Here is a 26,294-nt window from a genome sequence, read left to right as displayed (position 1 = left end):
AGGGGATGAGAGCCACGGGTCCCCAGCTTTCTCTCTAGGTGTGTCTGTTTGTCTTTTCTTCATCCCCTATCGCCCCTTGTCCCGTTTCTGAACTAACAGCCATGCAGGTGGCAGCAGCAGGGGACCCAGTCTGGGACTGGAGGCTGCAGAAGGCCCACAAGGCCTCAGCCCCCTCCCCTCTGCCCACTGATGCTGGAGAGACCTGGGTCCGGAGAAGAACTGCAAGTGTGGTGTCAGGTGGTGGCTGTCACGGCCTCAGTGTAGGGAGACTGAAGTGACAGGACTGGGAATGGAAAGCAGGATTCGCCCAGGCAGCACTCCATGTTACGTCATGCCCCTGCACCCCCGAGGGAAGCTCTCAGCATAGCGGGGAGCAGTCAAGAGAAAAAGCCATTTCCTTAGAGCTCGGGGCCAAGGAAGGTCTGGCACAGCTGAGGACCCCGTGGTCCCCACTCTTCCCACAGGGGAGCTAAATGTAAATTTCAGGAGTAGAATTTTGCGAACATGCTTTGAGAAATACACATACTGGGTTAGAGGACATGGAGAAGACTTTGACCGTGACAAGAGGGGTCCTGCGAAGACGATTTGTATGTGAAAGACGTGTTTCATACTATAACCGTGTTTTGTGTGTGCATTTACTCCTCATGACCGGATGTGGAGTTGACAATGCTGAGTACTTTTTTTTTTTTTTTTGAAAAATCTAAAGTGCTTGATAAATGTTAAAAATAGAAGTAAAATATAAATGATTTGGAGGGGCAGTAACCACCCCCTGTGGAGTGGCGCTCACTGGGTGCTGGGCTGGGAGCACGGTGGCTTACGCGAGGTGGGGCAGAGCACTGTCCCGTGCCCCGGTTTGGTTTTACTTTGCTGTGTACATAGTGTATGTAAAGGACACACGAGTCGTACTCTACTTCTAGTTTTCTAGATGCTAAAAAGATTGCAAGTATATGACAAAAGTGGGATTCGTAAACATTCTGTACGTTTTGTGTTAAAATTCCTAAGCATCAGGTGCAGTGACCTGTAATCCCAGTGGCTGGGAGGCTGAGACAGGAGGATCTGAGTTCAAAGCCAGCCTCAGGGGGGAAAGAAAGCAACTCAGGAGACCTGTCTCTAAATAAAATACGAAATAGGGCTGGGGTGCGGCTCAGTGAGCGATGGCCTCTCGGTTGTTGAATCCCCGGTACCAAAAAGAAGGAAGTCTAGGAAGGGCTGGAGTGCGTAGCCCTGGTGGTGGAGGGCCGGAGGGCTCACATTCTGAAGACCTTTTCACATTAGAACTACTGTTACACGTGTGCCCTTTACTCAAGACGACTGTCATTACGTAGTGGACAAACGGCGTCCTCACCTGAAACACCTCGTCTGTCTGGGCGTTTAGAAGTGTTTTGTGGGTGCGTTTTCCTCCTCGTGACCGTATGTATAGTTGACGATGCTAAGGACTTTAAAAAAAAAAAATCTAGACTTTCTAGCTGTTCCAAAGCGCCTGATAAATGTTAAAAGTAGAAGTAAGATATAACCCATTTTGTAAACTCGGTGTACGTTAGGTGTGGAGGTGGTGGAATAGCTTCACAAGGCTAACGTCCTCAGCTGGGCGGCTGCCAACACGGGGTGGGGGGGAGCTGGACTACAAACGAGGATGGGGGGCGGGGGACATGGAAGGGTCAGAACCTTCCTGTGTGCATATCTGGATACACGGCAGTGTCAGTCCACATCGTGCACAACCACAAGAATGGGAAGCCACACTCCAGGTGTGACATGTCCTTTATATACACTCTACTGTCGTATGTACCTAAAAAGCACAAATTAAATGTTTTTAAACAGAAGAATTCCCACAGTACCAACACACTCCTTTGACCCCTGTGTGCCAGCCTGGTCCCCCACCTCCTCCCCCTGCTGCGGCATCACCTTTGCTAAGAGAACCCGTCGTGTTCACGGAGGGAGGCCATGTCCTTCCGGGAAATGGCGCACCCCGGATCTGGCCATTCCTGGCTGTTCCCTCCTCTTGCCTGAGGAGTGCTGATGGGTGGGCCTGACCCGGGGGCAAGAGAAAGAGGGCTATCTTGGGGGAGTTCAAACTGTCCCCTCATTCCCAAAGAGACACTCAGGAAAAAAAGAAGCCAAATGGTATCCCCGGGTCGTGGCCCTAGAGGTGAGGGTGTGAGGAGAGGCTGGAGCGGCCAGCACCTGGGACAGAGGCGCCCGGTGATAGGAGGTGGTGGCTGTTGTGCCCGTTGTGGCTTAACTGTCCTCAGCGGTCCCCTGCAGGTTCCCTTCCCCAAGAGTGGCAGGCAGTAGGAGCTGGTCCTGGGAGTCCACCCCACCTCCCGCCCTGGGAACCCACAGGGCTCCTCGTGCCCTCCCTGCCCTCCGCGGGAGTGACCGGACCCTCTCCCAGGGCCACAGTGGCAGGCCCACAGCCCCTCCCAGCAGTCATGATTAGGTTTAGTCATGGTGACAAAAGCCAAAATTAGTAGTGGCTTCCCTGGTGCCCTTGATAACCAGGATTCTCAGCATGGGAAAAAAGATAGGCTTAGAAAGAGTCCGCTGCCCCGGATTTTACTTTGAAGTATGAGTAATCCCAGCAGCTGGAGGCTGAAGCAGGAGGATGGAGAGTTCAAAGCCAGCCTCAGCGATTAGTGAGACCCTAGTGAGACTCCCTGTCTCTAAAAAAATAAAAAGGGCTGGAGATGTGGCTCAGTGGGTAAGTGCCCCCCGCCTCAAAAAGAAAAAAAAAAGCAAATGGAAAAAAAATGTGACTTAAGCAAAACAAGAATTTTTCACCTGGCAACCTGGAGGCAGGCAGCGCAGGCAGCGCATCGCAACAGGCCCCTGAGCACAGGACCCGGCCCTCGGTGCTGCCCAGCCTCCTTCACCTGGCTTCTCCCTCAGAATCTCAGCGTGCTCCAGGCCCAGCCTTCACGGCAGGCCAGTTGGGAGAAGAATCTCAGCAGCAAGAGCAAGCTCCCGTTCTTTTCTTTTTCTTTTTTTTTTTTTTAATGTGCTGTCCAGCTGCCCACGGCTGCTCTGAAATTCTGGGTTCAGGCGATGTTCCAGTCTCAGCTTGTTGAGTAGCTGGGACTACAGGTGCCTGCCACTGATCAAGCTCCTTTTTTTTTTTTTTGGTGCTGGGGATCGAATCCAGGGGCACTTTACCACTAAGTCACACCCCCCAGCACTTTTTATTTTTTATTTGAAAGAAGATCTTGCTTAGTTGCTGAGGCTAGCCTTGAACTTGCAATCCACCTGCTTCAGCCTCCCAGATCGCCGGGATTACAGGCGTGCGACACTGTGCCTGGCTCAAGCTGCATTTTTGAAGAGCATGTCCTAGAAGACTTACATACAAGGCAACTTTCCATCCAGGCACCAGACATGATCACGTGACCATCTGGCTGCAGGAGAAGCTGGGAAACAGTCCTTATTCTGGATGGCCTAGAAGTCAGGGTACCATCTGCAGTGTCTACCACAGCTCTCCTCCCAAGACAGTCACCAGTCGTGTGGGGTCCTGCAGCCTGCTGCAGGGAGCTGGCAGCAGAGTGGGTGCTACACAGCTGGTGGTGTTGAAGTATGCTTTCCATTTCAATAGACAAATTAATCAGTTGCCCCCCACCCCATGTCGACTTCCTTTATCTCTGGGCTGTGTGCGCCTCCAGGAGGCCGCTGCTCCCAGGAGGGCCATTTCCTGGGTGGCAGCTCACTGCAGTCCCAGCACCTGGACATCTGGTCCGGGACCTGAACACTTGGTCAGCCAGTGCATGAAGCAGAGCGGCCTCCCTTCCCGGCGGCTGAGCTGCCCTACAGGGCCGGCCCAGTGGAGAGTGGGCACAGAGGTCCTGATGGGCTTAGGGCCAGAACTGCCAGCTGCGGCTGCTCTCTGCTCACCCTCAACACTGCTGCCTGACTTTTTTAATGGAAAAGTGGCATGGCGTGCCCTAAGAGGGTGACTGAAAACCCAACTACGATCCTACCGGAGGCTCTGCCTGACACTTCTTTTTTGGTGGGGAGGGTGCTGGGGTTGAACCAGGAGCACTTATACACTGAGCCACATCCTCAGCCCTTTTCGTATTTTGAGACAGGGTTTTGCAGAGTTGCTTAGGGACTCCCTAAGATGCCGAGGCTGGCTTTGAACTTCCATCCTCCTGCCTCAGCCTCCATGCACGTGTGCCACGCCCGCCTGTGCCCGCCATCTGTCTTCTTCTGTTAAAGACAGGCAGTGGGGCTGAGGACGCAGCCCAGTGGCTGGGTGCCACTCCTGCAAAAGCCAACATAACAAAGGCAGCATCACACTGACTTCCTCCTTGCGGAAATTAAATGGATGGAAAGTAAAAATGGAACTTTTAAACAATGTCCTTCCATGTTAGGTAATGCCCCAGCCACCACCCGTACGCCTTAGTCTTGGAGTACAAGAGTCATGCCCTGGGAAGGCGTGGCTCAACCGTGTCCTGTCTTCCCATCTGTTTGTTTCTGGTGGGGCTGGGGATTGAACCCAGGGCCTTGGGCATGCTAGGCAAGCACTCTAGCAACGGAGCCATATCCCCAGCCCTGACAGAGCGTATCTCACAGAATAACTGGGATTCTTTCTCTTTCTTTTGGGTACTCCCCCCAGGTCTGGAGATGGAACCCAGGGCCTCATGTTCTAAATGAGCGTTCTACCCCGAGTTCCGCCCTCAGCCCTCAGCCCCACGGGCTGTGGCAACATCCCGCGTGGACAGTCTCAGCAGACAGGCGCCTCACTCCACTGCTGGGTATTACTTGTCAGCTTCATGGAGCGGAAAAATTTTAGTCCTGTCATTAAAGAACTGAAGCAGAGCAACCCACACTTCCAAGTGGGGAGCACACAGGTCAAAAAAAAAAAGAAAGATAAGAAAAAGAAACCCACACTTCATTTAACAATGGAAGACACTTTATTATTATTTTTTAAAATCATCTCTCAACATTTCAACTCTTGGTAGAAATCAAATGTAAAACATCTGCATTTTTGAATTAGCATATATTTAACTATCTCAATCACAGCAACCTCATACAGTAAGGTACACACCAAGAAGGAGCACGGTTACAGTATTTCCTATTCCAGTCTCTGAGCAAAGTAGTTCCGTGATGGTAGGGACACTGGACTTTGTCTTCCTAGGACACCTGGTCACACCTGCTTCTGTCCACTGTAAATTACGTGGCATCACGGTTGGCTAAGTTACTGTAATGCTGGAACAATCTGGAAACGGAAAACTAGAAAACTAGAGCTCTCAGGAGTGGGCCAGGCATTGCCAGTTCTGAATGTGAAAAGGAAGAACATCAAGATGAACCCCCAGCTCGGCTGGTCTGGGATCCGGGGGTGGAAACTCAGCTTTATGTACACATCGCATATCTACATGAGATCTACCAGGTGTGTAAAAACAGCCAGAGAAGATTGGAAAACCTTAAAATCACTCCACAGAGTTGGAAGAACGTCGGCAAATTCACAGTGGCCTCAGGATTCAGCCAGATTTAAACCCTGCTCAAGAGCTGAATACCTCTTTCTCCCAGAAAAACCCACTGCACATAAATCCCTTAAGTGGGCACATCACAAACACTTATGGCTAAAATATATTATTAGTTCACAAAAGTGATCTATTTTCAAATTCTTGTCCCACTCCTGCTTTGCACCCCCAAAAGGAAAATCCCGAGGTCGGTGATTCCCACGTGGAGTCAAGGGGCCTTCGGGCGTGGCTGTGCGCAGGTGCGGCTGAGGCTGGCGGCCGTCTGGTGGGCAACGCCGACTCCTGCCCACTTATAGTGCAAAAAGATCGCAAATGTTGCAGGTGAGTCCTGGACACTTGTGAAGAGGACCGAGATGGATGGGTGACAGGAAACCCAAGTGACTTTCCTTCTAAATGCGACTTGAGAACTTTGGAGTGTGAGGTCACTCGGCAGAGCCAAGGACGAGGGACAGCAAAGGCTGAGGTCCCTGAATCATCCTGACTGCCCTGCAGTCTACAGGCACGGACCTCAGCGCCGGTGCTCACCCCCTAAGTGCAACTGGAGGTAGGTGTATAGCGTGTACTGTAGGGAAGACAGTGGCCCTCCACCAACTCCAGAAAAAGGGACATCGTCTCTGTCCCTCCCCTGCCCCAACTCGCCATTCCACCCCAGTGAGTGGAAGACACAGAGAAAAGGGCCCGAGGCCTCCTTGGAAGACTATAAAGAACCCAGGGCATTTTTATAAATAGCTACATAATCAATTTTTAACCGCTTTGAAACACATAGCAAGTTGAATATTTATTTAAAAATAAATCTCAAAAATATCTATTTACAGTACAGTCCGAGGGATGTGTGCAAACAACAGAAAGGGAGGAGCCTGTCCTGCCGTGGGAAGCCCTCATTCCAACGTGTGGGGTGACGTTCACAAACACCACGGGACTGAGCTGCGGTGGCAACAAGAGGAAGTTCAGCTCATACTGGACTTGGCTTTCCTTGGACACCTGCGGAGGCAGGGAGCAGGGCTCTGGCTGGGGATCCTTGTACTTGGGAGCAGGATGGCCAACGGCGTGAGCCATCAGGAGAGGCCCAGTGTGGCAGGAGGGCTCATTTCACAAGCCAACAGGCCTCTAGCTCGCTGCTTCAAGTGGACACTTGGACACGACCCAAAGGGTCTTTCCCAGTCCAAGCTGGCTTCGCAGTGGGCGGGGCAGTCCCAGGACAGAAACCCTCTTGAAAGGAAAAATAAAACCAGAACCCAGCTGAACAGGGAGTGATCAGCCAAAGGAATCTGAACGGAAGTGTCACCCTCTCCTTTGCAGACAGCTGCAATGAGTCGTAAGTGAGCGCTCAGGCGGGGAAGCCGGCTGGTCCCACCACCCAGGGAGTCAAGTGCAGCAGCTCTGCTCTGAGCAGCTTCACACTTCTTCACCAGGAACCGGAAGGTCAGTGGCGTAGCCCTTGTAGGGGGAAGTGCAGGGGGTCTATCTGTACACGAGATGGGAGAACTGCGTGGACTTGTAGTTCAGCTGGTTGTTGGGCATGAACTTGTGCAGCTCATTCTTTTTGCAGCAGGGGTCGTAATGGTAGGCGCTGAGGCAGGTGTCGCAGGAGACTTTTGAACACTGGGTGCAGGTATTGGTGGCACCTGGGCGGTTGCAGAAGCCGCAGCGGGAGGTGGCGGTGGCAGAGGGCTTGGGCTTCGAGTGGAGGGGTGGCAACCGGTCGAAGCCCTGAGTCTGGCTTGCATACTTCTCCCGCAGAGACATATCGTGGGCAGAGGCCTTGCTGGGGAAGGCGCTGGGCTTGGAGGCCGGAGGACAGACGAGCAGGCTGTCGCAGCGCTGGCAGAGGGAGGAGCTGCAGGACAGGCCGCAGTTTTGGCACTTGGAGAGGGCGGACTCTTTGGCGGGGGGTGAGCGCTTGTGGTAGAGGGGGTGGGCATCATTTCTGACCAGCCACACATCCTGTCGCAGAGCGTCCTGCCTGCGGTAGGTGGCCCTGGGTTCCGAGTCTGTGTACAGATCCACGTCATCCTGAGCGGAGAAGTACGTGCTGCGCAGCAGACCGAGGCCATTGTTGGGGGAGGTGGGTGGAAGGTCATCTGGACTGCCGTGGGGGGAGCTGGACATGGTCAGGAGTGAGGGGGATGGGCGGATGATCTCGTCCTCCAGGCCGTCCCCTAGGTCTGTGACCACGGGCTCCCTCCGCAAGCTCAGCGAGGCCTTTGGGGGTGGCTTCCTGCTCTCGCGGTAGCTGTCATAGGCGTCCACGGACCTGGACGGCTTGGTCACACGGGGCTTGCAGTAGTCCTTGGCTGCCCGCTCGCTGGCGGACTTCTGGAGGGCCACACGGGCCATGGACGTGGTCAGGTGCTCCCTGCCCTCAGCCCGCCGCCGCAGCGCATCCGAGCAGCCGCGCACGTCCTCCGTGCTGCTCTTGCGCTCGCGCACCACGTCCAGCTCCGAGTAGCCCTTGTCCTTCACCTGCGAGTGGATCTCCAGCATCTGCTCGCACTCAACCTTGGCTAGAAAGAGCTCGAAGGAGACCATCTTCACCTGCAGGGTCTCCACGAGCTCCTTGAGCCTGTACGCAGCCCCCAGCTCAGGCACGTAGCCCAGGTAGCTGAGGATGGCCTGGACGTCCTCTTCCAGCAGCGCCGACTTGACGTAGTAGACAAAAGGGCCTGTGTAGGTCTAGGGAGGAGGAAGGGAAAAGAGGCGGGTGTTGCTCAGAGGCACCCAAAGACCAGAGACCGCAGAGCAGCGAAGGCTCAGGCCTGAGGTGGGTGAGGGGCAGTGGGAAGCGGGAGGGACTCCCGCTCCCCTGCGAAGGCAGAGGCTGCTGCCAGCCAGCGCTCAGCTTGTGCGAGAACCAGGCCACTAGCTTTCTCTGCAGGGTACAAAGACTCTGGTCCACATGACAAGAAGCCAAGACAAACATGGGTGGAGAGAGGGGATTCAGCTCTAGGCAGAAAGCATTCCCTCCTGGCTTTTCTGCGAAGCTCTGAAGAGCACAGCAGTCTGACCTGGTGCCCTCCAGTGCCCTCCCTGCTACACTCTCTGCCCCACCACCACTGGGACCACTGAGTCCAAACCAGCTCTCAGCCTGCTTGAAACCGGGGGCTCTGAGAGCAGGGGTGGGGGGCAGGGCCCAGGGACACTGGCCCTCTGGAAGGGGCAAGGAGAAAGAAGGCAGTGCAGCCCCCGGCCCTGGCCTCACCTTGATGCTGCGGAACTCCTTCTTCCACGGGTAGAGGAAGAGGTTGATGGCCACGGTCTCCAGCAGGCTGAAGGCGCAGTGCAGGGCCCGCAGGCTGGAAGAGCTGAGCGCACGCAGGGAGCTCTCCACCACCTCGTAGAACTGGATCAGCCGGAATCGATAAAAGGGATCCACCTTGTGCAGGCTGAGCAGGGTCGAGGCCGCCACCCGCAGGTGCTCATCACTGCCGGGCCGTGGCTTGCTGGGGGTGGCGTCCACTTTGCTCTCGTGGAACTGCACGTACTTGCGAAATAAGTCATCTTTGTATTTTGTATCCATTGAGCTGGGCCTCCCCATCTGCTCAGGGGCTACCTTATCTCCTCCATGGCTTCTGGGCTGGACGCAGGGGCGTCACTAAAAGCACTGCCATGCTGCCGGCCGGGACCAGGGAGTACTCTGGAAGGGGAGGAGCAAGCAGCAGGTCACTCTTGGAAACAGTCCATGTGCCACCTTCCAACCACCGAGGCCAAACACCACAAGTTGGCTGGGCAGGTGATGCACACCTGTCATCCCAGTGGCTCGGAGGCTGCGGCAGAAGGACCACAAGTTCCAAGCCAACCTCAGCAACTTAGCGAGACCCTGTCTCAAAATAAAACATAAAAAGGGCTGGAGACGTGGCTCAGTGGTTAAGCACCCCTGGGTTCAATCCCTGGTACCAAAGAAAACAAATCCAAAAACCACCATGAGTGGCCTGGGCTTCCCTGGGCACCACGAGATCTGGGTCCCTGTCTGCTAGCTCAGTCAGCACATTTGCAGGTACTAGATACAAAGTGACAGTGAAGAGGACAGACACAGCCCTTGCCTCTGCTGAGCTCCCAGGACACCTCTGAGGAGCATGCTGGGGCAGAGGCTCAGGCAAGTGGAGGTGGCCCTCCCTGGACCTGCAGGGGCAGGGAGTTCAGGAGAGCCCCTGAAGCAGCGACAGCCCCCTGAAGAACAAGGGGGCAGCGGCTGAGGTGGGCGATGGAAGCATGGGGCGAGCAGAGGTCAGATGGCAGGACACTCGCCCAGGGCTGCGGACTCCTGGAAGCAGGACTTGGATCAGAACCAGCAATGCGCTCGAGTCCAGGCCCTGCTCCAGCACACCCTGCTCTCCGATGCAGGAAGGCGCTGGGCACGCCGTCACAAAGGAGGCTGGCCAGGCAGCAGTGGGGCAGAGGCAGGGTGGAGCTGCAGACACACCCAGGCCGGACCCCAGGCCTCAAAGAGCACATAGGCTCCTATTTAGCCAGCCGTGGAGCACTCTGGGCCAGCAGCTCAGGAGGCTGAGACAGGAGGACTGCGAGTTCCAGGGCAGCCTCAGCAACTTAGCAAAGCCCTAAGCACCTTAGTGAGACCCTGAGACCCTGTCTCAACATAAAAAATAAAAAGGGTTGGGGGTTGTGGCTCAGCAGTTAAGCCCCTGGGGTTCAGTGCCTGGTACCCCCACCAACAAAAATCAGGCGATTATGGCACTCTGTTGGGAGCCAACGACTGAGCTGAGCCAGGACACAGCATGCACAGGGTCGTGCTAACTGCTCCACCACTGGTCAACAGAGCAGTACATACCCAGCAATGCTCTTGTTGCCACAGTTCTGGGGCAAACTGGACTTATCCCAAACATGGAATCAGAGCCAGGCTGCCTGGGCGGGAAACCTGGGGCTGCCCCAGGTCATTCCGTGAATCACTCAACCTCTGAGTCCACGGTCAGTGTGAGCAACCTACATGAGCAGCACAGCAAGCTCTTCACAGAGCGCCAGCTCCAAGGAGGCCCTCGACTGATGCTCCTGCTCTGGGAAGGGGCTTTGCCCAAGAGGCCAACTTCCTCCAGAAGGCAAGATAGAGGGCGAACCTCTTCAGCGGGGCGGTGACTGCATTTCCACACTCTCCTTTCTGACCAGAAGTTCCATGAGTGCAGGACCATGAGCATCTTGCTCGTAAGGTCACCTCCACACAGCCCAGGCAGAACATGTGCTTCTGGATACCACGGACTGGCCATGAGTGGCAAGAGACTAGGGAGAAAGCTGTAAGTAACCCAATTGGACAGAGCCGTGGAGTCCCTCAGCGAGTCCTGAAGGCCATGGAGCCAGGCAACTATCAAGGTCAACTCAATGTGCCACCGTCGAACTTCAGTTTTGGGGAGACTCCTGGGGTATTAACAGCAGGGTGAGAGGTGCAGTGTGTGGTAAAACTAGGGACACAGAGAGGCCATCTTCTCCTGCCCACTGCCTTGCCCAAAGACTCCAGTGCCACAGGCAGAGACAAGGCTGCGAGCACAGGAGGAAGATGAACTTTTGGCTCCTGACAGGGGTCGAAGATGCCATGTGATCACGCTCCGGCTCACCTGCCACACAGCCTCCCTCTCCCCAAGCTCCATCCACACGGATCTCCATCTGCTCTCAAAAAGACCCAGCTCACGTCTGTCTCAGGACCCCCACATCTCCTTCTGTGTGCTCTCTTTGAGTCTTCCCATAGCTGGCTACCTCACCATTCAGGTCTCAGCTCAAATGTCACCCCTCAAGGCCCTCCCTGCCCCTCCTCTCAAGGAGTCCCTGTCATGCGACAGTCTGAAATGATCAACTCTATTTGTTCATTTACTACCTCGTCTCTTCACCTCCCCCACTACCTGGCAAGCTCCACAGAGGCAAGGACCGCAGCTGTTACCCACCACAGTGCTCGCAGACCCTGGCACGCAACGGGCCTTGGTAAAACAGGAGAAATGAATGAAGAAAGGATGTGCACTACTGTGACTCTGCCCCTTTATTTTCTTGTTAGTACCCCCAAGAATTCTGACAGGGCAACAGAAGAGAGAAGAATGGGCTCCAAAAGATGGCAGGACGTGACACAAGCAGCTCAAGGCCAGCAGAGGTGAACCCATGACTCCAGGCCTGGCCTTCTGGCCCGACGCCATGCTCCTTGGCCACTCCATAATCCCACATCTGACAGCTCTCTGCACAGTGCCCACCTTCCGCCAGGCCCATGGCTGGACATGGGGGCAGGGGGGAGAGGGAGGGAAGAGGCCAGAAATCAAAGATACATCTTGCCCCGAGTTCTAGCTAGAAGAACTCAGCGTCCAGAATCAAAGTACCTATGCACTCTTGAAAAATAAAAATTATTCTATCCCAAGAGAAGACACCTAAGAAATGACATTTGCATTTACTGTTTTTAATTTGTCTAAGAAAAGATTCCAATCTGCCTCTGGTCCCAGGAACTGTGTTTTTTTGTTGTTGTTGTTGTTTATTTGTTTTTTCTTTTTTTTTTTTGGTACACTTGAGAACCATTTAAAAAGGATATCAGGGCTGGGTAGTGGCTCAGTGGTAGAGCACTTGCCTAGCATGTGTGAGGCACTGGGTTCGATCCCCAGCACCACATAAAAATAAACAAATAAATAAAATAAATGTAATATGTCCATCTACAACTGGAAAAGTATTTAAAAATAAATAAGTAAGCAAAATAAAAGCATGCAGTCCATCTACAACTACTGGGCATGGTAACACACTCCTATAATCCCAGTGACTTGGGAGACTGAGGCAGGAGGATTGCAAATTCAAGGCCAGCCTCAGCAACTAGGTCCTTATCAAATACCAAATAGAAATTTTAAAAAATACATTAAAAGGATATCAAGGGGCTGGAGATATGGATCAGGGGTATAGCACCTCCCTACCATGCATAACGTCCTGGGTTCCATCCCTAGCACTGTTTTTTTTTTTTTTTTTTTTTTTTTTTTTTAAAAAAGGTGGACATCAAGCCCCCTCCTAAATATTGCTGTGACTTTGCTCCAATGAAGTCAGCCCTGAGCCCACAGAAGCTGACCTTTGACCAAGTCGGCCATCCAGTTCAGCATCTGCTGCTTGGTGATCACACAGCCACACCCTTGTTTGCTGCATGGTCACAACTTGTGCTCTAAATTCTAAAAACACAGATGGGAAACCCATCTAAGAAGGCTCTTGAACCAGCCTAGGTAGGGGAGGTAAAAGGTGAAAGAAAACAAATGCTAAAAGATAATTAAGGAGCTGGGTAAGGTGGCACATGCCTATGATCCCAGCATCCCAGCAGCTTGGGAGGATGAGGCAGGAGGATCACAAATTCAAAGCCAGCCTCAGCAGCAAAGCCATAAGCAACTCATCAAGACCCTGTCTCTAAATAAAAAAGGGATGTGGATGTGGCTCTGTGGTTAAATGCCCCTGATACAATCCCTGATACAAATAATAATAATAATAATTAGGAAAGAGAGAAAAAAAACAAACAAACAACAAACAACAATTAGTGAGGTTCTACTATGTGCCAAGCACTAACTAGGCTTTCTACTTTAAATGCATCTCCCTCACAATGACTCCAGAAAACCAAGGCTCAGCCATCAGGCCCCCCCAATCAACAGAGCACGGAAGGGTCAATGCCAGAATCTGAACTCAGGTGGGGAGGAGGCCCTACAGAGCATGGTTCTCTTCTGCTCAACTCACTTCCAAGGGATTGATGTGAGGACCCCCCTATTAACTGTTCCTCAAAAATCAATGAAACTGTGCTGGGAATGTGGCTCAGTGGTAGAGCACCTGCCTAGCTTGTGTAAGGCCCTGGGTTCAATCCCCAGCACTGCAAAAATAATAAGTACATGACTAATATATGAAATTCACATGACAACCCCAGATTAAAGAGAAACAGGCTCAGAGGACCAACTCATTTTCCTAAGTGATAAGGTTAGGAAGAAATGGATCCAGGAGCTGATCCTAAATCAAACAAGCCTGTGTCTCAGCCAAGTGGCCCTGCTGCAACTGCTGGACAGCTCTTCCTGCAAGGCTTGGCTCAGGCAAAACTCCCCATGGCAGGCTGAGCAGAGTCGAGTTCTAAAAATTCCTATAGTAGCAAAATTCCATCTTCCCACACAGAATGTGGTTGGGAGAGCAGCAAATCTCTGAGGTAAGCTCCAGAGCTAGGGAAAGAGGCTGGCCGGAGACCGGCCAGTGAAGCAGTTACGTCATCCTTGCTGAATACATTTTCTGAGAATACAGGCTGCCTTTTGGCTGGTCATAGCTGGTGTCTTTTCTGAGCACAGAGCCAGCAATTTATTCCAAGCACTCTGCAAGAACAACAAAAAAATATGCTCCCTGCAAAAACAGCCTGGTTACAGAGACCAAGACAGCCCAGTGACAGGAGCTGGTAATTTCTCTAAGCAACCCAAGGACTGGAACACCAAGCTGTGCCAGGCTAGCGGGGAGTGGGGGAAAGGGCTCTGTGAATATCCCAACAAAGAGCCAACAGCCTGAGTGACACCTCCTGCACCCCCAATCGAGGGTACCCTTTGTGAAGCAAAGCAATGAAGAGACAGATACTGCACAGCCAGGGAGGTGGGTTTTCTAATGAGGATCCTTTTTTTTTTTTTTTTTAAATATTTATTTTTTAGTCTTCGGCGGACACAACATTTTTGTTTGTATGTGGTGCTGAGGATCGAACCCGGGCCGCACGTATGCCAGGCGAGCGCGCCACCGCTTGAGCCACATCCCCAGCCCTCTAATGAGGATCTTTGAAACATAAAGGGAAAGCGCTGTCTGTTTAAAGTTCCATTGCGTGGAAATGAAATGGTTCTAGGTAGCAAAGCATTAGCTTGGCTTTACCTCAACTGGCCATTCAAGCAGAAACACTCCCAGAGCTGCATCCGAAGGGCCCCCTCCCTGCACAGGCAGAGCTATTTTGGTCCCAGCACCGGCCCAATCCACAGGTTTACCCATCCCTGGCCTAGGTTGGGCCTGCACACAGGAGCAGGGGAAAGCAGTTTCACCCCTCCCTCCCCCACCTCCATGCACTATTCCAAGCAGGAGGCTCCGGAGACACATCCCTGGCTGCGAAACGCCAGAAGGTTCCCACACCCCTACTGCCTGCCCTCCAGAGATATTCCAACAGAGGATGGATATTCCCAGGCCTCTGAATATAAACCCAGTAGAGCTAAAAGGGGGCTTCCCTCCTGACAGCTACCTCTCTCAAAGGGGCTCTGAAGTAAACCATGTCCCCTCCCTGAAGGGAGCGGAACCTGGCGACAGCTATACTGGGTTCGATTCCTACCGCCTCTGAGACCGCATCAGTTTTGCAGAACACCCTGCCTCACAACCAGGCCCTCCCCCACGGTCTGCTGTTTGTGGTGCTGGGGACAGATCCAGGGCTCTGCGAATGCCAAGCGAGCGCCCTTCCCCCGGGGCACACCCCCAGGCCCGCGCGGCTTGTTAACGGAGGAACAGGACCATCGCTAGGGAACGCCTGCTGTCTGCCCGAGGCCGGGCTCCACCTGCATTCTCTCATTCATCCACGGCGAGCAGGTTCGTTCCACTTAACACACGGGACAACTGAGGCGCCAAAGAAGTGCCTTATGCAAGGTCACGCAGGGCGTGCAAACCCACGTCCGCGCCAGATCCTGAGTGGGAGACTCCCGTGAGGCCCCTGCCCACGGCGGGATCCGGAGTCCTCCCGCCTGCCGGGTCGCCGAGGAGGGGGTGTTCCTCCTGGGCTGCCCCAAGCGCCCTCGGCCGGTCCCGGGGGCCTGCGCGGCAGCCCCGGGTACCGCGACCGCGAGGACGGGCCGGGGGCTCCGCCGGCCGCGGGGCGGGCCGCGCGGGGACCCCGCTCCCTGGCCGCCGGTCCCTCGGCGCGGGGAAGCCCCGAGGCAGTTTCCGCCCGCGGCCGCCCCCACTCACCCCTGAGCGCCGCCGAGGGAAACAGAGGGGCGCGGCCGCCGCCGGGGCCAGGCCGGCTGGGCTCTCGCCGCTCCGGCCGGCTGCGGGAACCGAGACCAGGACCCGGGGGCCAGCGGCGACCCGGAAACACTCGGCCCGGAAGGGACGCCCCGCGGAGGCGGGACCGCGGCGAGGCTGGACCGCGGCTGCGCGCTGGGCCGGGGACAGGTCGCTGCCCGCTGCCGGCAGAGACTATAGACGGCGGCGGCGGCAGGAGCAGACCCGAGAGCGAGCGTAGAACCCGTGGAACCCCGCCTGGGAACCCGAGGGACCGTGGCCGCGGCCTGAGCTGGGACCCGGAAGTAGACGACCCGGAAGTGACGCCCGCCACTGGGCCGCGAGACGGTGGCTGGCTGGGTTGTCATGGAGACCGGTCGGCCTCCGCCTCTGGACTTGCCCCTCGTCAAAACGATCCGCGAGCTGCGCTCCAGACTGCGCCTGAGCGAGCAGGAGCTAAGGGTTGGGTCCCTTAGCCACATTTCACAGACGGAAATACCGAGGCTCCAAGAGAGCGAGTGAGATGCCAAAATCCCGCGAGACTGCAACCCAGTCTGAAGGCCGCGACGTTTCCCGCTGGGGTGGGGGTTCCGAGCGCGGGTCCCGGTTTGGGCGCTGCTGCTTACTAGCGTGTGACCTTGGGCCTCGTCGTTCTCATCTGTGAAACGGAAAGATGGTGCCTGCCTCATGAGATTGCCGTAATTAGAGTTCACATACAGTAGTGCAGCAGTTGGCACACAGCAAAGATCTAAATATATTTTGCTGTGTGTGTGTGTGGTGCTGGGGATTGAACCCAGGGACTTGTGCATGCTAGGCAAGCACTCTACCAACTGAGCCATATCCCCAGCCTCTATTTTGCATTTTTAATCCGGTGAAAATGAGCGCTCTCTGCCCTCGATTTCCCCGAACTTGGAAGTGAGGCTTGGGGGAGGACCAGCCTCCCTGCGTTGTGACTTTTCACCAGGCACCTGCAGTACTTGCTCGGTCTACACTGGCATCAATCCTGACAGCCTGTTTTTGGATTTTGTGTAGTCCTTCACATCACGCTGACCGAAAGCTCCCTGGGGCTGAACTTTTGTCGTTCACCACTAAATCCCTAGTGCGTGCAAAGTGCCTAGAGCATACTCAAGACTTGCTGGAAATTATTTGCCATTGAACTATTCATTGTATCTGACTTACCCCGGACATTTATTGGAAGCTCACTGCCCATTCCAAGCCAGGTTCTCTTCCTCCAGCATGCTTTTGGCTCCCCGCACCTACTACACTCTCTCCTGGCTTCTGTGCTTCCATATGCTGTTGCCTTGGTGTGGCTGCCTTTCCTCACCTCTTCCCTTCCCGACCTTCTTGGCTTCCAGCCCTGGCTCAATCCTCACTTCCTTTCTGAAGTTTTTTTTCTGATTTCTCTCAAGATCCTTTTTCTTCCGTCCCCACCACACTGTCTTTCATAATCTTCTCTCAGTTCTCAGCACAATGGAATATACATATAGTTAACACAACACCCCACCAGACCCCAAGTTCCTTATTCATCTCTAGTTCCCCTGAGCTCCACTCATGTCTGATCAGCAGGTGCCAACAGATGTTCCTTGACTGTGGGATTCTTCTCTGAACCTTAGTGACCCCAGCTAAAGCCAGTAGGGCTTCAGGAATCCATGACATGATTCTGGGGAAACATTTAGAGAACCAGGAATCAGTTCTTCAAACAGTGGCAATTACTCTATGTACCTATTGCTGCTTGGACACCCCTTAAGGTCTTTGTATACTTTATGAGATGGGGTTTAAGTGCCTTTCTTAATCAGCTGCAAAGTGATCACACAGCTGAGAACCCCCGCCCCCAGCTGTGTCTGCCTTGACAGCTCAAAACTCTCCTTTTGGCAAATGTTAGAAAATTGCATTTTCACCTGAAACTGCTAAAAAAAGTCTCTTCCAGCTCTGTGGTTCTGTGACAGCCAAGATAGAAGCAGATTATTAAGAAGGGTGTTAGCAGTAGGAAACCCTAGTCTTGGAGACTCAGTAACATTTCCTATTAGAGTCTGCTCTGTTCAGTGGCTTGGGCTTGTATTCCCGGCTACACAGGAGATGGAGGCAGGAGAGTGGCAAGTTCAAGAGCAGCCACGGCAACTTATGGAGCACCGCCTCAAAATAAAAAAGAGCTGGGGATGCATCTCAATGGCCAAGCACTTGCCTAGCATATGAGAGAGAAGCCCTGGGTTCAGCCCCAGGACTATAAAACAAATAAAAGAGTAGGGAAGGCTTGTGATTTCTCTGCCTTGAGGTGTGGAAATCATGGGAGCATCTTTTTCATATTTTATTACATAATGATTAGCAGATTATATAATGGTCATGTGACGTGATCAGGCACCTCTACTTCTAAGAGCCAACAACATGAACAACCTACCTACCTGTTTCTATTTTTTAGTTTTCTTTTTAATCTCAAAAGTAGCATATGACTCCCAACAATACAGAAGTGTACGGAACAAAGTGAAGCAGAATAGCTATCCCATGACCTGGCAGATTTCTTGGCATCTGCCAGAGAAAAACACAAGTGCACAGACCTGCGGCATCACTGCCAATCATGAGGAAAAGAACAACAGGCCACCTACTTCAAGGTACCAGAGCAGACAGTGCACACACTGCCCAACACACACACACCCCTGCAAAGCAAGGTGCAGACAGCCCTCACGACGTGGGTGGAAGGAGAAGGGACCTGCTGTTCAAACACCAGCTAACACTAGGCATTTCCCAAGGGTACCAGGGAAGGCAGTACAGGCCCAAATGTTTTTTCAATCACTGCACAAATGCATTTTATTTGATTTTTACTAATATCTTCTTCCCCTGCAGTGGACTGCATGTGGACAGTACTACATCGATTTTGCATACAGTTTTGTCATTACTGCCTGACAGCTATACTACTCAGTAGCCAGCAGAAATCAACTGTATTTTTTCTGACCAAAATTTCCCTAAATGCCTACAACATGCCAGGATTAAAACGGTACAACTGTGCCAGGTACCGTGGTGCGCACCTGTAATCCCAGTGGCTCAGGAGGCTGAGGCAGGAGGATCTGGAGATCAAAGTCAGTCTCTGGAACTTAGCCCCTGAGAAGCTCAGTGAGACCCTGTCTCTAAAATACAAAAAGGGCTGGGGACGTGGCTCAATGGTTAAGCACCTCTGGGTTCAATTCCTGGTACCCCCCACTGCCGCAGCCAGTAACCAGGGGGTGACGAGCAACTTGTGTAGATTGATACAGCAGGAATGGGAGCCGTTTATTGTAGGACAGGAGCCGTATTTATCCATTCCACACAGCTTATCTAATTAACATAAACTAGATACAGCAGTCAACCAATAAGGAATCTCCACACTTAATGGCTCACTGGCGTAACTTCACAAACCACTCCCTCTGGCATTTTGCCAGGCGCCATCCAGACTTGTTTACAGACTCTTAACACCCCACCAGAAAAAGGGTACAGCTGTGAGCAGGACAGACCAGCCCCTGACCTCACGGAGTGTGCAATCTCATCAGAAATAGATTTTAGTAAAATCGGACTTGGGGGGGATTAAAAACCTGAAATTCAGACTAGAAGGTGGTCAACGGGATGAGGGTGCAGGGGAAGCGACTCTCACAGGGCAAAGTGAGGACAGCCTCAAGGAGAGGCAGCATGTGGGCGGGCCCTGAGCAGCTTGAACATGTGAGCAGGCCTTTTCCTTCCAGCGGGAGGAAGGAAGCAACCAAAGGCAAGCACCAGAAGTTGGAAACTGTTGGGTGTGGAGGCGTACCCGTGTCTTCCCCGTAACTCAGGAGGCTGAGGCAGGAGGATGGCAAGTGGAAGCCAGCCTCAGCAATTTAGCAAGACCCTGTCTCAAAATTAAAAAAGAAAAAAAAAAAAGGATGGGAGACATGGGGTCAGAAATGGAGGTCAGTGCTTAAGTGGTCCTGGGCTTAAGTCCCAGACCAAAAGAAAACTACAACAAAACCCCTAAAAACTGAAAACTCAGCCACCTACAAGCACATAAGGTGGGTGTGTAGTAAATTCTAATCCTGGAAATTAGTGGGATGAGGTCTCATGTAGTCCCTGGCTCACAGTAAGCATTCATGAATTCTTCAGTGAGGAAACACTGAAGCCCCTCCGTGCCCCAGTTTGTCCATCTATGAGATGGGCAAGACAACAACAGTACCTATCAAAATAGAAGTTACACTGAGCATGCCTGTAATCCCAGTGGCTCAGGAGGCTGAGGCAGAAGGATCACCAAGTAACTCAGTGAGATCCTGACTCTAAATAAAATATAAAATAGGGCTATGTATGTGACTCAGTGGTCAAGTGCCCCCGAGTTCAATCCCCAGTAATCAAAAAAAAAAAAAAAAGTCACATGAACTGTCCACACAAGCACTTGTCTAAACACTCAGTTGGCATTAGCTGTCATTATCAGTCTTTTCTCCTTCTGCCCTGCAAAGAGCCCAGAGAGGCCTTTCACACAGACCTTGCTTATTCTTTTCTTTTGATCAGTTCCTGATATTGACTTCTTCCTGGGATCCTCACTGTATTTTAGGAGCTTAATTTTAGTTGCATTGTTAGTTCATCTTCATGGTTATAGAGCATGCACTCAAGTCACACTACCTGTGGCATCCACCTGTAAATAGGGCTCCTCAGTAGGTTATTTTGCATATTGAATGGAACAACACAAGGGAAGAACTTTACCCAGTGCCTAGAAAGGAGTAAGCTGCATAAATGCTGCCCAGGATTGACCTGTCATGTAGCATGAATTGCCGGGAGGCTGAGGCCCCCTGGCTCCTAGAGCTAGGTGTTCACTGTGGCCTCCCACAGGTAGGGGCCAGGCCTGGTGGAAGCCTGTAGCCTCAAAGAAGGCATGTGTGATCTGAGAGCCAGCACCATCAGGCAGTAAAAAGGGCTTTCTTTCCCCCTAAATGTAAACCAACTGCCAATCAGTTCAAAGTCTTTATACACCCATGAGTCCAAAGGTACCACTGCAGACTTGAGGGCTGTTATTTTTTTTTAATACTTATTCCTTTTAGTTGTATACAATGCCTTTATTTTTATTTATTTATTTTATATGGTGCTGAGAATCGAACCCAGGGCCTTGCATGCACCAGGCAAGCGCTCTACCGCTGAGCCAGAATCCCAGCCCCTTGAGGGTTGTTATTAGTGGGACCCAGCCAGCTCTGCCTACCTCCAAGCAGACACAGCCAAGTGTCAACAGCTCACATGATTTTATATATATATATGACATATATATATAATATTTATATATATATAATATTTATATATGTAATATATAAATATAAATATATTTAAATAAATACATAATATAAATATAAATATATATATATATATATATATATATTTGTATTCAGAATTAAATTCAAGGGTGCTTGCTAAATTGCCAAAGCTGGCCTTGAACTTGCCATCCTCCTGCCTCAGCTTTGAGTGGCTGGGATTACAGGCGTGCACCACCATGTCCAGCTTGCCTAGCTGAATCTTGATTGCACTGAAAGCAGTAACCCAGAGGTTATGAGTTCTTGGTGTATCCTGTATAGTCTCTCCAAGTATTGAGTTTGAAAGGATTGTTTGCAGGAATCCAACACCTTTGTCCTCCCCACTCCTTAGAAGGGAGCAAGGGAAAGCCACACCCAGGTTATCTCTGTTACACAACAACATTATCTCTGGGTAGGCAGGAAGGCACAGTAGAGTCAAAGGGCCCAGTTCAGATCCCAATTCTGTCACTTTTATTTGTATGACCTTGTACAAACTATCTAACCTCTCTGCACTTCAATTCCCCTATCAATAAAATGGGATTAGTAACAGAGAAGTGCACACCTGCAATACCAGGTATTTGGGAGACTGAGGCAGGAAGATCACAAATTCTAGGCTAGCTTGGGCAATTTAGTGAGATCCTGTCTCAAAAATTAAAAGGGGCTAGTGGTGTAGGTCAGTGGTGGGGCACTTGTTTAGCGTGTCAGAGGCTTTGGGTTCAATCCCCAGTACCAAGCAAACAAACAAAGGGATTAGTGGTAACTTCAAGGATGATTGAGAGATTAAATGAGCTACTAGGTGGTGCCAAGTGCAGAGGCAGTATTTAACACAAACTAGTCACAATGACTTTTTTTCCTTTGCACAGTGTGGTGATGGATGGTTCTCATACTAGGCAAGCACTCTACCACTGAGCTACATCCCAAGCACCAGAGTTGATAATTATTAAAGCTGGGTAAGCCAGGCATGGTGGCGCATGCCTGTAATCTCAGTGATTCAGGAGGCTGAAGCAGGAAGACCTCAGGTTCACCACAGTAATTTAGCAAGACTGCCACAGTCTGGCTGGACACAAATAACCGAGCTGCCACGAGGCACTTGTAGGTTCAAACAGGAACTACTTTATTGCCCGAACTCTCACCCGCACTCCACGGGAACTCTCCCTGCCCTCAACCGGGCTCCTTGAGAACTCAACGGGAACTCAGCAGGAGCCGCCCTATTGCCAGACAGCAGGATCCATATACAACTTAATACACAGCTCATTTCAATCCAGCATCATCCAGTCACAGCAATTATACACAGCTTAACTTAATTATCATCATCTTAATGGCTCGCTGGCATCACCTCTCAACCACTCCTTGTGGTAAAATGCCAGGCCCCATTCCGACTTGGCTGTGGCTCTTGACACAAGACCCTGTCTTAAAATTAAAAAGGGTTGGGAAAGTAGCTCCGTGGTAGAGCACTTGCTTAGCGTGCATAAGGCTCTAGGTTCGATTCCCAGTTGGGTGGGGGAAGCATTTGAAGCTCAAACTCAGTGAACTAAGACTTTTGGAATTCATTGAGAAAGAATGCCTCAGAACTCAAGAACAAAAGGTGATGGGGGGGCTGGGTTTGTGGCTCTGCGGTAGAGCATTTGCCTAGTATGTGTGAGGCACTGGGTTTGATCCTTAGCCCCACATAAAAATAAGTAAAATAAATGTATTGTGTTCATCTACAACTAAAAAAAAAATTAAGGTGATCCAATAAAAATGACCCAAAGAATTAAATGGATACATCCCAAAGGAAAACATGCAAATGAGTAGATAAGCAAATGAAAGACAACTCATCACCATTAATCACTATGAAGGGTGAAACCTGTGGATGCCGCCCTACACTCACTAGAACAGCTGAAATAAAAATGGCCACTGCCAAAGGTGGTGATGCAGAGTAAAGGACACCTTATTAGCGGTGTAAGAGTAAAAGAAATTGAAGTTAAAGTGTAAAAAAAAACGGGTATTGTAAAGTTTCTAAGCTTCAAAGCCTGAGTTAAAATGTAAAGGACCAGGTATTGTTAAGTTCCTATGCTACACCCAAAACCTGAAATTCCTGTAGCTGTTAGGACAATTCCCAGGACTGCCCAGTAGATATTCCCCCTGACCATTTAGTTGTTTAATAACCTAGGACCCTGTGCAGCTTGGCACGTAGGCATCTCAGGGCCCAAACCAATCAGTTTGAATGTACTCCCCTTCTTAGGATTGACCTATCACTCCCGCCCGACCTGTTCCCGCCAATGAATGTACTAATCATGTTTAAGAATTGTTTGATTTTCCTGCGCCTCATGATGATTTGCTCTGATGTATGCAAAGCCCCCGCCCTCCCCAAAAAGTGTACTTAAGCACTGCTCAACCCCTGCTCGGGGATCTGGGCTGCTCTCCCTTGTTGAGTGAGCACGGAGCCCCAGCGCGCTGGATTCTCAATAAACCCCCTTTTGTGGTTGCATGAGTCGGTCTCTTGGTGGTCTCTTCCTCCAATGTTCGCTGGACCCGTACAGCGGCAGCGGGAAATATTTGTAAACATTTTGAATTGGCAGTTTCTTATAAGATTAAACACACATGGGCTGTGGTCGTAGCTCAGTGGTAAGGCGCTTGCTTAGCACGTGCAAGGCACTGGGTTCGATTTTCAGAACCACATAAAAAATAAATAAAATTTGGGCTGGGGCTGGGGCTGGGGCTGAGCGGTAGTGCACTTGCCTGGCATGTGTGAGGCACTGGGTCCAATTCTCAGTAGCACGTATAAATAAATAAAGGTCTATCAAGAACTAAAAAAAAATAAAAATTAATAAAATAAAGGTATTGCATCTATCTACAACTAAAAAAATAAATAATTAAATTTTAAAAAGATTAAACGCACACCAAATAACCTAGAAACCCATTTCTATATGGATTTTTAGTTTATGTTTTTTTGTTTTTTGAGTACCAGGGATTGAACTCAGAGGCACTCGACCACTGAGCCACATCCCCAGCCCTATTTTGTATTTTATTTAGAGACAGGGTCTCACTGAGTTGCTTAGTGCCTCACTAAGGTGCTGAGGCTGGCTTTGAACTCACAATCCTCCTGCCTCAGCCTCTTGAGCTGCTGGGATTACAGGTGAGTGCCACTGGCCCACTGTTTGTTTTTTGTACCGAGTTTGAACCCAGGAGTGCTTAACTATTGAGCCACATCCCCAGCCCTTGCACCACCACAACCCTTGGATGCTTAGTTTTTAAATGTCTTGCTAATTCTTATGACTTCATTCTATCATTATCCAATGTCTCAAGCCACCATATCCATTTGGGGTGCTGTTTATTCTTTTTTTGGGGGTAGGGATGCCGTTTATTCTTGTTGGTGGATTTAAATTTCTATTTCAGAGGGGTTGCCTAGCGCATGTGAGGCCCTGGGTTCAATCCTCAGCATCACATAAAAATAAACAAATAAAATAAAGGCATGCTGTTTATCTACAACTATTAAGAAAAAATTTTTAAAAAGCTTTAAAAAGTTTTTATCTCAATCAGGGTTGTTTTTGTTTTGGTTTGGTTTTTGCTAATCTTAGTTATTCAGCCAGTGAGACCCTATCTCTAAAGACCTTACTAGATCAACATTGTTTTTACCTATTATGTGGATGACCTTTGGTATAATAGAAACTAAAATTATGTGAATGAGCTGGTAACTTATGAGGCCCCATTTTTATGCGTCTCACCCCGGGTCTCTCCAGTTTGTATCAGATCATTTGCTGCCTTCTCTTCAACACCTAGCAGCATGCTGGGCACCTAATGCTATTGTTTATGTACACTTACATGCCAGCGTCTCCCTGTTTAAAGCTCTTTGCAAACCAAGACTCTGTCTCTTTCCATTTGCACCCAGGCTAAGTACTGTAAGTCATAAATGGCTGGAGCATTAAACATTTGAAGAATTGTTAATAAGGAAGGCCAGGTGTGTGTGAGTCACTCCGTTGCCCCTTAGTGGTGAAAATAGGAATTTCTCCTGGTTCTCCCATACCAGTTTGGCAGTATTGAAACATGCTGAAATCAAGATATTATCTATTCACAGGTTTTGAAATGTAGTAACACATAACGAGAGAAATTCTATCTAATTTAGATATGTACAGTGATAAACTTTACATGCTGCCTGAGGCTGAGCTAAGACTGAGTGCTAAGAGTTACATGATTTAGGGTCTCAAGTTCAAGGTTAGCCTAAGCAATTTAGGGAGACCCTAGGTAACAGCCAGACTCTGTCTCAAAATAAAATATAAAAAGGGCTGGGGATGTAGCTCAGTGGTTAAGCGCCCCTTGGGGCAATCCATGGTTAAAAAAATAAAATGCACCAAACTGATAGAAGAGTTAGACAACCCAAAAGGAGAAAGGATGGGAACTACCGGTACAAGATTCTCAGGAATCTTCTTGGGCAAACTGCTCAAGATTAAGGTTGTATGAGGTGGCCCACACCTGTAATCCCAGCAGCTCAGGAGGCTGAGGCAGGAGGACAGTGAGTTCAAAACCAGCCTCAGCAAAAGCGAGGTGCTAAGCAACTCAGTGAGACCCTGTCTCTAAATAAAATACAAAATAGGCCTGGGGATGTGGCTCAGTGGGCCGGAGTTCAATCCCCGTTAGCCGCCCTCAAAAAAAAAAATATAATAACTAACTAACGTTGTATTAGTTATCTGTCGCTGCATAACGAAACACCCCCCAAACTTAAACAGTTTAATATTTATTGTCTCCCAGTGTCCGTGGGCGAGGGTCGTGGGCCCGGCTCGTGGGCACGGTGTAGCTGGCTCCTCTTCTGGGACTCACCAGGGTCTAACCCACACGTTGGCTGGGCATCATTCTCACCTGGACGCTCAGATAGAGAGGAACTCCGGGGGGAGACAGCATCTATCTGGCCGCACGGTGGGCGTCTTTTTCCGAGGTGGGGTGCCCACCCAGGCCCCCAGCGATGTCGGTGGCCTTTGTACCTGACTGGATGAGGGGCAAGGCGGAAGTCAATCAAGAGACTATCCAGCAGCTCCTAGAGGAGAATGACCAGCTGATCCGCTGTATCGTGGAGCATCAGAACAAGGGTGGAGCGAATGAGTGTGTCCAGTACCAGCACGTGTTACATAGAAATCTCATTTATTTAGCTACCCTCGCAGATGCCAGCCCATCCAGTACTCAAAAGCAATGGAATGATCTTTCAGTTGTAAGGAGTAATTGAATGTAATCCATCTCCTATAAAATGGAGACAGGATCTTTACCAACTCAACTGCTTAAAACATGAAACCTCTGGTTCTTTTTAAAATGTGAAAATGTGAAGGAAGCTACTAGTTTAACTATATTCTCAATGTAAATATTTATTTTTAATAATTAATCAGATCCCCCAGAAAGTAGACCCCAGGTGTCCTCTTTCCTGAAATGGGAGTGTGTTTGGATAACAAAGACATCATGGGCATCTTCGAGACTACTCTTTAGTTTCAGCCTGAAGAGGAAACTGAGTAGGTGTTGGAGGATCAGCAGGAATTGCTGAGACTTCTGACTGAGCCTTTGCCAAATGGATACAGTATCTGTGTGCTCCCATCCAGTTTGTAAATGTGTTCCCCCTGACCCCTCTTCTCGGGTTACTTTGAAATAAAGCTTGCTCTTCCAC

General features: G+C 50.7%; 2 protein-coding genes across 4 annotated transcripts; one reads left to right on the top strand and one right to left on the bottom strand.

The window, feature by feature from the left end:
- Nucleotides 1-4,879: 4,879 nt before the first annotated feature.
- On the bottom strand, nucleotides 4,880-16,724 carry Spata2 (spermatogenesis associated 2). 3 transcript variants are annotated; one of them, XM_046433579.2, is made up of 4 exons: nucleotides 16,581-16,724; nucleotides 15,901-16,059; nucleotides 8,668-9,102; nucleotides 4,880-8,141 (listed from the first exon to the last, which is right to left on the bottom strand). In XM_046433579.2, the coding sequence occupies exons 3-4, from the start codon at nucleotides 9,001-9,003 to the stop codon at nucleotides 6,930-6,932; spliced, it is 1,548 nt and encodes a 515-aa protein (XP_046289535.1). In that variant the 5' UTR covers nucleotides 9,004-9,102; nucleotides 15,901-16,059; nucleotides 16,581-16,724; the 3' UTR covers nucleotides 4,880-6,929. The 3 variants fall into 3 exon arrangements, with proteins under 3 accessions (XP_046289535.1, XP_058431446.1, XP_046289534.1); XM_058575463.1 differs by lacking the exon at nucleotides 16,581-16,724 and having other exon boundaries at nucleotides 15,901-16,170; XM_046433578.2 differs by lacking the exons at nucleotides 15,901-16,059; nucleotides 16,581-16,724 and adding an exon at nucleotides 15,366-15,500.
- Nucleotides 16,725-25,546: 8,822 nt separating this feature from the next.
- Nucleotides 25,547-26,292, top strand: LOC124085831 (SS18-like protein 2). Its single transcript, XM_046433833.2, has one exon. It carries the CDS (start codon nucleotides 25,608-25,610, stop codon nucleotides 25,863-25,865), a length of 258 nt encoding a protein of 85 aa, XP_046289789.1. The 5' UTR covers nucleotides 25,547-25,607; the 3' UTR covers nucleotides 25,866-26,292.
- Nucleotides 26,293-26,294: the final 2 nt, after the last annotated feature.

This window comes from Marmota monax, unplaced genomic scaffold, assembly GCF_021218885.2.
Source record: "Marmota monax isolate L192 unplaced genomic scaffold, Marmota_monax_Labrador192_F-V1.1 WCK01_AAM20220418_F8-fsc00014, whole genome shotgun sequence".
In the NCBI taxonomy this organism is placed as follows: Eukaryota; Metazoa; Chordata; class Mammalia; order Rodentia; family Sciuridae; genus Marmota; species Marmota monax.
The sequence above is the reverse complement of the archived record's forward strand: the minus strand, read 5'-3'. Positions and strand labels throughout refer to the sequence as shown.